Here is a 12,500-nt window from a genome sequence, read left to right on the forward strand (position 1 = left end):
TCCCGAACGCCTGCCGAGACAAAAACAGCAAAAACATTCAATTCATGTTCCTAAACTTTTCTCACCTCAGATGATTCTGATTGGACCAGAAAGTAATGTAAATATAAATATATATCATTATATAAATAAAAATATAAATAGAATATAAATAGAATTATTAGTTCTGAGCGAGTGATCTGATTGGACGAGAGGCGTTATTCCCCTCGAGTGCTGATAACAGACAGTAACAGCACTGTGACTCTGTGTATGAGTGGGCGTGTCCCAGGTGTTGTCCAGTGGTTAATGACACTAACTGTGTGTCTCAGCGTGGGTGAGAGTAGGTCTGTACGGTCCGCAGTACTGAGGAGAGAGCAGCTGTCTGACTAAACCCACATTCACACCCAGTCACAGAAGCACTTTCAGTAAGAACACACATCTGATAACGTTATGGCGTCTTAAACAACACGCCGTCTCTGCACTCATCACTTCTAAGTCCTTCTCAATCGCCTCTGAACCGTCCGCGTCGTTCTGTTCAGGGCTAACGCTTAGCTTCAAAGCTAACTAGCGTCTAACACAAGGCTGAATCCCTAATCCCTCTCTAACCCCTGATCAAGGGCACTACTTGGTTTGTGGAACAAGGGGGAGTGTACACCCTACATAGCGCACTTTCCATTTTTTTGGGATTCGACCCCAGAACCCTGAAGTTACCGGAGCTGATATTCTAAAGTGTAATAAGTGTAAATAGAGGATTTACTGTATGAGTTTCTCAGGACTGTCCACCAGCTCCATGGTTTATTCTCCTCACCTACAGAGTAACACTAAGAGTTTAACACCACTCTCACCTCCTGTTCATTAAACTAACTGACGCTCGCTAACTGACGCTCGCTAACTGTCGGTCGCGTAATAATAATAATAAAAAAGCTGTTGGTAATAATTGGAGTTTGTGGGTCTGTTGTATGAAACCTGGCAGTGATCTCTTCAGTACCCAGGCTGCACCCTCGATCTCTATCCTTGGGCTAGACTCATGTTCAGTCCTAGTTCTGCCCTCAAAGGAATCTCATCCCCTGTTGAAATAAAATGACAAAACCCATTCTCTCTGTAACTCTCTCTGTAAATACATTTTTAAATGCCATACTAATGACTTGATGATTTTTGTGTGTGTGTGTTTGAGAGAGAGAGAGAGAGAGAGAGAAAGAGAGAGAGAGAGAGACTGGTCAATGTCATACAAAACTACTGAACTATTAAACTTATTAATTTTATTACTAATGTTTATCTCATCACTCATCTTCTGTACCGCTTTATTCTGTATTCAGGGTCGCAGGGGCGGAGCCTATTACAGGAAACTTAGGGCACAAGGTGGGGTACACCCTGGACAGGGTGCCAATCCATCACAGGGCACACACTCATACACACACTCATACACACACTCATACACACACTCATACACACACTCATACACACACTCATACACACACTCATACACACACTCATACACACACTCATACACACACCACGCGCAATTTGGAAATGACAATTAACCGAACCTGCATGTCTTTGGACTGTGGGGGGAAACCGGAGTACCCGGAGTACCCGGAGTACACCCATCAAGCACAGGGAAAACATCCCATACTCCATGCACACAGAGACGGGAATCGAACCTGGAACCTGGAGGTGCACGGCGACACTGCCAACCACTACACCACTACTAATGCTTATGTAGATTTTTATTCTACTCTTATAATCCTCTCCAGATGAAAGACATTAAGAGGACCAAATGATAGTTTTACCAAACGCATATTTAAGTGCATGTTTTGTTTTGATGGCAATCAATCCAGTGTCTTCTTGTGCCAGTCCCAAGTCTGGATAAATGCAGATGGTTGTGTCAGGAAGGGCATCCGACGTAAAACATTCGCCAAATCAATGATGCGAATCACGAATATAATTCCCATACTGGATCGGTCGTGGCTCGGGTTAACAACGACCGCCACTGGTGCTGTTGACCTACAGGGTGCTGGTGGAAATTGGGCTACTGTTGGTCGAAGAAGGAGAGGAGGAAGGAGTGTTCGAAAGCAGAGAGAGAAGAGGAAAGGCGAGAGTTTAGGAGTGATAGTAGTAGGGCTGCCCCCAAATAGTCGACTAAACATTTTTCGATATGAAGAGGGCTTGGTCGAATACATTTTCATTAGTCGGTTAGTCGCAAAAAAAAAAAAAAAAAAAATCACGTGAAATTACGCAATCAGGGGCTGCGCAGTCAGTATATGACATCAAAGCAGCTAAACATCAACGCGATCTCGTGCCTCGCGGTATACCAAAGCGCACTTGTGGGAGAGGTGTCTGGCTGATGCTAATAATTATGTCAGGAAAAAAGTCCAAAGTGTGGGATCATTTTGAAAAGTCGAAGGACGACCCTACTGAGCTGCTTTCTCAGGACTTAAACGCATCCCTATCTGCCACACTGCCCATGTTAATAAACATGAAGAGACGCCATTTGGTGCTGCGCAACGAAGACAGTCCCACCACAAAAGCACTAAAGACAGAACTTGCAAAAGAAATTGACACAAGATGGCAACTGACGGAAAATATGGTGACCAGCATTTATATACAAGCTGCTGTCTTAGACCCACGTTTTAAAAGCTTGTCATTCTTTGACCAACACGAACGAGAAGATGCGTACTCCACAGTGTCGGATCTGGCAGAAAGTTTATCTACAGAAGCTGCGCCAGAAAGTGATCATGCCAGCATTAGCCCTGCAGAGGAGGGTGAGCCCGAACCGAAAAAAGGAAAAGCAGGCCGAGATATCCATGCTGATGGCCATTGATGAGGAGGAGCATGCAGAAGAGAAGGATGAAGTAAAAATGTACTTGGCAGATAAATCAAAGGTTGATTCGGGACCATTGGCATGGTGGCAAAAAAATGAACATCGATATCCAAAGCTCGCTAAAGCAGCTAAACGCCTCCACTGTATCCCTTCCACATCCACTCCATCAGAGCGCATCTTTTCAAAGGCCGGCTTCATTGTGAACAAGTCGAGAAGCTCCCTTCTCCCCAACAATGTGGACAAGCTGGTGTTCCTCTCACATAATATGAAAAAAATAAAATCTAATTAAAAGCTTAGGTAAGAATGCTTCATTTCCTTTTTGTAGTGTTTCTGTTTGCTATCCGTTAGGCTATTTAAAAAAAAACGGGTGTTTTTATAACGGGTAGGCTATACAAATTAATAAATACATATTTTTATTTATTCGTTTTTATATAATGCAAAAGTTGTTTTTTATTCTGTTAAAAAAGTTAGTCTGATGTTTGCAGTTTGTTGTTTCAGGTCAAGACTCATCCGTCATCTTAATGGCAGTTTGCGGCTTTGCTCTGATATTTTTGATTTGTATTAGTGTTCTTTAAATTATTTGTTCCACATTTTGTCTTAAATATAGTTGTTCTAAACAATTCAATAAAATACGTAGGCTGTTAATTTGTTTGCCGACTTCTTTTTTTATTCTAAGTTTTGGCGTTGTGCGATGTGCCATGTGCATTTATTAAATTGTTCGTTTTTGTTAATTTTCCTTTTGAACAATATAAAAATTATATTAATTTTCCACTGTATTTTATTTTTATACCAAACAGCGTTTTTGCTACAGTAATTGTTTTTTTTTTGTTTTTTTGCCTTGTTTTGTACTAGGCCTAAGTTACTAATAAGTTTATTTGATTTATTTTAAAGAACGAATTTTAGTTTATTTTACTCAAAACTGTTTTTTTTTGTTTGTTTGACATGTAACTGTTACAGTTTGTATTTTTGATAATAAATTATTAAAATGCACAGGCAGTCTGATTGCTGTTTTTATGTTATAATTAGCCTATAACATTCCGGCCACTGATTTTTGTGTCCGTAAGCGCTGTATACTTTAAACGCTTTACTACTCTTCGCTTAATTTCATTTTGAACGTGGTAATATCATGCTTTAGCATTTTCTGTCATATGGAAGTGTTAAACTTCAACTTGGACTGTACCTTTCCTTATATATATATGCAAGTTATTATATTAATATCATAAATGAACGATTATTCGACTAATCGCTAAAATGCAGGAGTGTTAGTCGACTAGGAATATCTTTAGTCGGGGGCAGCCCTAGTGATTTCTAAATCTCCTTACAGCATGATTTTTTGCGCGCTCCCGATTTTTCCCGCGGTATGCTATTTGAACCAATCACAACGCAGCGCGCCTAAACAGAGTGCGAGAACAGGAGACCGAGCTTAACGACAAATAGGCTGCAGAAACAGGGACACACACACACACACACACTAGGGCTCCTTCATACAAATTCACATTTCATACTAACTTAAATAATTCTTTTGATTGTGTAAAGCTGCTTTGCGGCAATGAAAATTGCTAAAAGCGCTATACAAATAAAATTGAATTGAATTGGGCTGAAACAATTCTTTGAGTTTCTCTAATAACTCTAATAATAACTCTTTGTCTGTGTACGACCAAGGACTAGAGGAGGCGCTGTTTTTTTCCGAGCTCTGCCAGACTGACCAATTTTTCAACTTTTTCGTCCACTTACGAAGAGTGAACATATAACAGATTAGTATTTTATACTATCCTATAATATATTCACTCGAAACGCCTGTTATATCGTTAAGTTTTAATTGTTTTGCAGCACACCGCTTTTAACCGGCATTAGCATCTCTAGTCCGTTAGCCCGGCTATCACAAGTTTGTTTACGCTCTTTCACAGCGGTTATCTCCGTTTCTATACAGCATGTCGGTTGTGTCTCTGCCTCTGTGTGCGGGTCATTGACGGATAAGACTTTTTAATAGACCAATTTTAAAATAGCAAAAATATGGATATGTTTGGCCATTTTCTGAACCTTTGGAATGTAGTGTACACATGCCTTTATAAAGAAAAGTAAAAAAAATTGTCATTTTAGTGTTTTTACACTTAAGTTAATAAAACATAGCCTTAAAAAAGTCATCTGGGGCGACCGTAATATATCTCAGAATTCACATTTTTATGTATCATTAAGACTAGTTGAACTCATATCAGTAAGTAGATAAACTGATGAAGAAAGATAAACTTTAGTGCCCTTTCATTTTATGAAAACCATTATTTCACAAGTTTATTCTATAATATCAGAGTCTCCCTCATTATCCAGTTAAAATAAATGTTTATCCCTATAAAAGAAATGGAAAATGGCTGAATTTAGAAAAAAAAAAGATAAAATATACAAATAATTATACTTAAAAATTAACTCTATGTATATAATTGATGTATAGAATATGAAAACTACAAATATAGGACATATATCTATCATTTAAAACATTTAGCAGTGGTCGCCCCACATGATACTCGGTCGCCCCATATGATGTTTTCAGGTTTACTCAAGTATAACAGGCTAACGGTTAGCCTCAGAAACCAAACTAGCTTCTTCTAGTAACAAAGCACTATCAAATTTATCATCAAAATATAGATTTGTGGAAAAAAATTATAATTCACAGTTTTGGGGTGGTCGCCCCACATGATGACCAAACGTGACTACGACATTACAGCAGTTAAAAAACAGCTTTTTCTTACTATATGAGAGACTGATTTACTATACAGTTGTTTCCAGGGGGTCTTCACTTGTGTCTGGCTGATGCAGTATCCCATCCTTGAGATGTTTTTTAAAATAAAGGTCCCAAAATTGTGGTTTGTTGATGGTCGCCCCGGATGAAATGGATAGAATCAACATAATTCGGACAACATTCGTTTGTATATCATGATAGAAATATATGAGTAAATGCTTTTTAATTTTGTCAATGGATGTAAAACATGTTTAAAATTATGCCAACTAGAAAAAGGGATATATTTAAGTTGATTTAAAGTGTTTTTAAACCAGTTGTCCTAACTAAAGTCAAGGCCGGACGGTCGCCCCATATGGTGTTTTGGCACTTCGGATAGCAGAGAAATGATGAAAAACTTAAAAATTTGGAGAAGTTAGAGTGGTTTAGTAGGTAAAGAAGGTATAACAAGTAGATGAGAAATCTTTATGTATTTTTTTGTTTTTTCTGCAAAATAAAATTAACCCGGACAGAAAAAGGGGGCGTCACGTCATTGACCCGTGCAGGTAAGGAGACATTGGAGCTGCACTCGGTGGACTTGGAGATGGAGGCCGTGGAGAAGCTGATCCGCGACCTACAGGTGAAGCTGGTCCGGCTACAGCAGCGGAAAGCCACGCTGGAATCGTCCAGGACCGACGCTCACCTGTCCCAGGTAAATTCTCGGCGTGAGAATTCTCCTACAACCACAACCCCGCGTGTTTCTCTGCCCAGGTCCAACGCACCGAGGACGCAGCCCGCCCAGGTTTCCTTTACCCCGGCGCCAGGATACCACGAGGCCTGGATACCCCGGGAGAGGACCTCTCCTTCTCCGCCACCACCCGTCTTCGAAATTTCGACCCGAAACCGCTTCGCTCCTCTCCGGTGCACGTGTTCTTGATGTTGCTGCACAGGTGCCTGCGGCCCTGAGGAAGAACATTCGAGCTGTGGTTATTCATGCTGGCATGAACGACATCAGGCTGAGGCAGACGGAGATCCTAAAGAAGGATTTCAGGAGCCTGATTGAGAAGGTCCGCAGCACATCACCCACGACAAAGATCGTCGTATCTGGACCACTTCCCACATTTCAGCGAGAAATCGAGAGGTTCAGTAGATTAATGAATGGTTACAATCTTGGTGTCAACAACAGAGATTACCCTTTGTTGATAACTGGAATGTTTTCTGGGAGCGTCCTAGGCTCTACCGCACAGATGGCCTGCACCTTAGCAGAGCTGGAGCAGCGGTCCTCTCAGACAACACCTCCAGGACATTACGAACCATCTGACTGGCGGTAAGTTATACCTCAGATTCCAATCACATTAGCCACATCACAACTTACCATACTGATAGACGTACACACATAGCTTGTCCTATAGAAACTGTGTCTGTTCCCCGATTAGTGAGAAAAAAGAATAAATTCGTTAAATCCAGCCGAAACAATCTGGTAACCATTAAACCAGAAAAAGGCCAAATAAGTAATCAAAATCTACCTCTAAAGTTTGGACTTCTCAACATTAGATCCCTTACGCCTAAAGCACTTATTGTTAATGAAACGATATCAGATTATTGCCTTGACGCACTCTGCCTCACAGAACCCTGGCTTTAACCAAATGAATATATTGGTCTGAATGAGTCTACTCCGTCAGGATATTTCTATAAGCACGAGCCCCGTCTAATTGGTCGCGGTGGTGGTGTCGCCACTATCTACAAAGATGTACTCACTGTTACTCAGAAAATAAGGCCCAGGTTTAACTCATTTGAAGTGCTCATCATTAATGTTGCACTTAATGAAATACATAATAAACCCGCGCTATATTTTACTCTGGCCACCGTGTACAGACCCCCAGGGCCATATGCCGATTTTCTTAAAGAATTTGGACATCTGCTATCAGACCTAATTGTTAACTCTGACAAAGTGTTGATAGTAGGAGACTTTAACATTCATGTAGATGATGCTAACGACACTTTAGCCCTCGCATTTATGGACTTACTAAATTCCTTTGGGGTCAAACAAAATATAAATAGATCAACTCACCGCTGTAATCATACGCTAGATTTAATTATATCTCATGGTATAGATGTCTCTAATATAGAGATTTTAACTCAAAGTGATGATATCACAGATCATCACCTCCTGATATATACTCTACCCGTAGAACAGATTAGCTGTGTCTCTCCACGTTATCGATTTGTTAGAAATATGAATCCGACTACTAAAGACAGATTCACAAGTAATCTACCGGATCTGTCCCAAATACTTATTAGACCCCTAAATGCAGACGATCTAGATGAAGTGACCAGCAGCATGGGTACTATTTTTACCAGTACATTAAACACTGTTGCTCCCATCAGATTAAAAAAAGTCAGAGATAAAACACTTGCTCCTTGGTACAATAGTCATACTCGCGCCCCAAAGAGAGCAACCTGTAACCTCGAGCGAAAATGGAGAAAAACTAAATTAGAAGTTTTGCGTATAAAGACAGTATGTGCAGCTATAGACGGGCTCTAAAAACTGCTAGGACCGAGCATCTTAGCCAACTGATAGCAAGAAACCAAAACAATCCCAGGTTCTTATTTAGTACAGTAGCCTGCCTAACAAAACCTAAGATGCCTGCAGAGAGTACTCCACAACATTTTAGTAGTGAAGATTTTATGGACTTCTTTAATGAAAAAATCGATAGCATAAGGAAGAAAATAACGGATGTTCAACCTCTAATAGCATCTCATGATCTAGTTCAGCCTAAAGTTTCACATTTAGTTTTTCAGTGCTTTACAGGTATAGGACAGGAAGAGCTGTATAAACTTATCACCTCAGCTAAATCAACAACGTGCCTGTTAGACCCAATACCAACCAGATTTTTAAAAGAAGTGATGCTTACAGTTGTAGAGCCACTTTTAAACATTATTAATTCTTCATTATATCTAGGTCACATCCCTAAACCTTTGAAGCTGGCAGTTATTAAGCCGCTTCTTAAAAAATCTTATTTGGATGCGAATCTGATGCAATCTTATCCGTATCTGATGCAGAAAAGCTAGTTCATGCATTCATGGCCTCCAGACTGGACTATTGTAATGCATTACTAGGTGGTTGTCCTGCATCCTCAATAAACAAGCTACAGTTAGTCCAAAATGCATCCGCCAGGATTCTCACTAGATCCAGAAAATATGATCATATAACCCCAATATTATCGTCCCTGCACTGGCTACCTGTTCAGTTTAGAATTAATTACAAAATATTATTACTTACATACAAGGCTTTAAATGGTTTAGCTCCCACATACCTAACCAGTCTTCTGATACGCTATAATCCGCCACGCTCCTTAAGATCACAAAACTCCGGACTTCTGGTAATTCCCAGAATTTCAAAATCTACAAAAGGGGGCGGGGCATTTTCATATTTAGCTCCAAAGCTTTGGAATAGCCTTCCAGACAGTGTTCGGGGCTCAGACACAGTTTCCCAGTTTAAATGTAGACTCAAGACGCATCTCTTTAATCTGGCATACGCATAACTCATCCCATAACTTCATACTCCAGTACATCTATCCTGAATGGCAACTACGCTAATTCTCTCCATCTGTTCTGTACTTTTCTACCCATCCTGAGGCATCTGGAGATTGTACCAGCTTCAGTAGATAAAGGCCAACCCTGTGAGGATCCTGAGGCATCCAGAGAAGGACCAGCTCCAGCTGGATTCTGCTTTATGATGGTTGGAGCTACACATCCTGCTCCTGTGCTCCCAGTGATCCAGACCCCATCTGCCCTCTGCACCTACTGACTCCCTGTGCTGAACTGGACTTCATGTTAATTTAAAGAATTTCTGTTATATTGTACTTTCACCTGCACAACACACATGGTGTTATATCATCTCTATCTGTTTCACCCAGATGAGGATGGGTTCCCTGTTGAGTCTGGTTCCTCTCAAGGTTTCTTCCTATTGCCATCTCAGGGAGTGTTCCCTTGCCACTGTCGCCGTCACCCTTGGCTTCTTCATCAGAGACATTTCATTTATTCATCTCATTATTATCGAGACACATTTTTCTCACACATACACAATTTATTATTATTATTTTTTAATTAAATTATTATTTTTTTTTTTAAATATAATTTTTTTTTAATGAATTTCTTTTGTTTTTGTGAAGCTGCTTTGAGACAATGACCATTGTTAAAAGCGCTATATAAATAAAATTGAATTTAAATTAATTGAATACTGTACTGAAATCAGTGAGAAATGTAAAAGTTATCGTGGATTTTATTCAGAGAAAAAGCAGATTGCGGATACTCGTATATGTTTACAGGTCAATGAGGCCAGGGTCAGTGTGGCGCCGTGTTGGTGGCGGCGTTGGCGGTAAAGAGCAACTACAGTGTGAACAGAAAGAGGACTGAGGCCACATCAGAGCTGAAGCGGACCCGAGTCGTCTCTTTACTGTCAGGGCACAGCATGTGAAAACACCCTTTAAAACTGTGTGTGTGTGTGTGTGTGTGTGAGCGCCTGTATGTACATGCAAGTGTGTGTGCTCTCCCAGTGTGAGTAAACCTGTTTAAGCATGCCTCTGCCTGCTCTACTATTCTGAGCCGAGCGACATCCTTCAGCAGGAGGAGCCGAGACGTTTACCTTCAATAATCATAATAATAATAAATAAACAAAAAACAAACAACAAATCTGAAATGTACTTTGTCCTCCCATGGAGCGATCTCTCCCTTTCACACACTCCTCCCACAGTCCAAACAGACTGGGCTAGCTGGTATTTACAAATATGAGTATGTAAATGCTGACCAGAGGTTCCAGCAAAAAGGGACTAAAGTCATAAAATGGGAATAAATACAATGGTCACCGTTGGCCTCCACGGTCCCTAGATGGATGGAGAATGGTACAATATGGTATAGGGGGGTATAATGTGGTATGGGGGTGTAGAGTGTGGTATAATGTGGTATAGGGGGGTATAATGTGGTATGGGGGTGTAGAGTGTGGTATAATGTGGTATAGGGGGGTATAATATGGTATGGGGGTGTAGAGTGTGGTATAATGTGGTATAGGGGGGTATAATATGGTATGGGGGGGTAGAGTGTGGTATAATGTGGTATAGGGGGGTATAATATGGTATGGGGGGTAGAGTGTGGTATAATGTGGTATAGGGGGTATAATATGGTATGGGGGTAGAGTGTGGTATAATGTGGTATAGGGGGTATAATATGGTATGGGGGTAGAGTGTGGTATAATGTGGTATAGGGTGTCTGCTACAGATCATTTTGTCCTTGGAGCCATCCGCGATATATAAGTGTTTATTTTTAACGTCCGTCTCTCTCTCTCTCTCTTCTGTTCACTTCAGTAATGATTAAAATAAAATAATGTACATAAATATTACAGCGGCGTTGTTAATTTCACAGACATGGCCGGCGCTGGTGGGACACATTTCTACTCAACACCACTTCCTGTCTCAGTTTCATGATGAAAATACTTCCTCTCGTCTCCTACAAAGACAAAGAGCAAAAAGAGACGATTCTGTAGACGTGCGAATCTGCACCGGTCTACACGTCTGGCTCTATACACACAGTAACAGACATCTGTATTAATCCTGTGGTCTCTCTCTCTCTCTCTCTCTCTCTCTCTCTCTCACACACACACACACACACACACACACACACACACACACACACACACAGCGCTGAACAGGTCTAACAAGTCTTGGTGAATGCGGGGATTCCTTATTTAAGCCCTGAGAGAGAGAGAGAGAGAGAGAGAGAGAGAGAGAGAACACACCTCTGTGTTTACGGGCTGAATGCTGCCTGGAATCTCTTACTGATTTTACACCTGACACACACACACTTACACACACTTAGTAACACACTAATCGACATAATCCAAAAAACCAACACATGATCACACACCACCCGACGACTCATCACACGTCACTGAAAAAACACAGCACTGATTGGAGATTTAAAGCATAATCACATTACTGTATTTAAAGTATTTAAAACTGAATAGGAGAGAAAATAATGTCTAGTGTTTAAGACTTCCCTTAGTGCTCTCTCTCCCTCACACACACACACACACACACACACACAAATAGACAAACTGATGCTTCTTCTTATAACACAAGGAAGTAGGAGAAGAAAACCCCTGGGTCATGTGATCACTTCCTGTTTCCAGTAAAATGAGTTGGGATTAAAAGCTTAACATTCATCACTTTCAATTTTCAACAGGCAGGATGATGTCATCAGCAACCAATCACATGCAGACCTGGACAAACACCCTGGAGAGGAGACACATCTGCACTACCTCATTATTATTATCTCTTTATCTGGAGGAAACCCTGTACGATTTTAATCACTTCCCTTAATGACTGCGCGTCCTGAGACGTGTCCCCTAATGACTGTGCGTCCTGAGACTTGTCCCCCTAATGACTGTGCGTCCTGAGACGTGTCCCCTAACGACTGTGCGTCCTGAGACTTGTCCCCCTAATGACTGTGTCCTGAGACGTGTTCCCTAGCGACTGCGCGTCCTGAGACGTGTCCCCTAATGACTGTGCGTCCTGAGACTTGTCCCCCTAATGACTGTGTGTCCTGAGACGTGTCCCCCTAATGACTGTGTGTCCTGAGACGTGTCCCCTAATGACTGTGCGTCCTGAGATCTGTCCCCCTAATGACTGTGTGTCCTGAGACGTGTCCCCTAATGACTGTGCGTCCTGAGACTTGTCCCCCTAATGACTGTGTGTCCTGAGACGTGTTCCCTAGCGACTGCGCGTCCTGAGACTTGTCCCCTAATGACTGTGCGTCCTGAGACTTGTCCCCCTAATGACTGTGTGTCCTGAGACGTGTCCCCTAATGACTGTGTGTCCTGAGATGTGTCCCCTAACGACTGTGCGTCCTGAGACTTGTCCCCCTAATGACTGTGTGTCCTGAGACGTGTTCCCTAGCGACTGCGCGTCCTGAGACGTGTCCCCTAATGACTGTGCG

General features: G+C 41.4%; 1 protein-coding gene across 3 annotated transcripts in view; it reads right to left on the reverse strand.

Annotated features, from left to right (window-relative positions):
• myo9b (myosin IXb) overlaps positions 1-12,500 on the reverse strand; it is a 65,007-nt gene that overhangs the window by 49,258 nt on the left and 3,249 nt on the right. For all 3 annotated transcript variants that reach the window (XM_053485502.1, XM_053485349.1, XM_053485426.1), the window contains exon 3: positions 1-10. This exon is cut by the window's left edge and continues 85 nt beyond it. In XM_053485502.1, the coding sequence (XP_053341477.1) occupies positions 1-10 (10 nt within the window). The remainder of the gene's footprint in view (positions 11-12,500) is intronic.

This window comes from Clarias gariepinus, chromosome 1 (assembly GCF_024256425.1).
Source record: "Clarias gariepinus isolate MV-2021 ecotype Netherlands chromosome 1, CGAR_prim_01v2, whole genome shotgun sequence".
NCBI lineage: Eukaryota > Metazoa > Chordata > Actinopteri > Siluriformes > Clariidae > Clarias > Clarias gariepinus.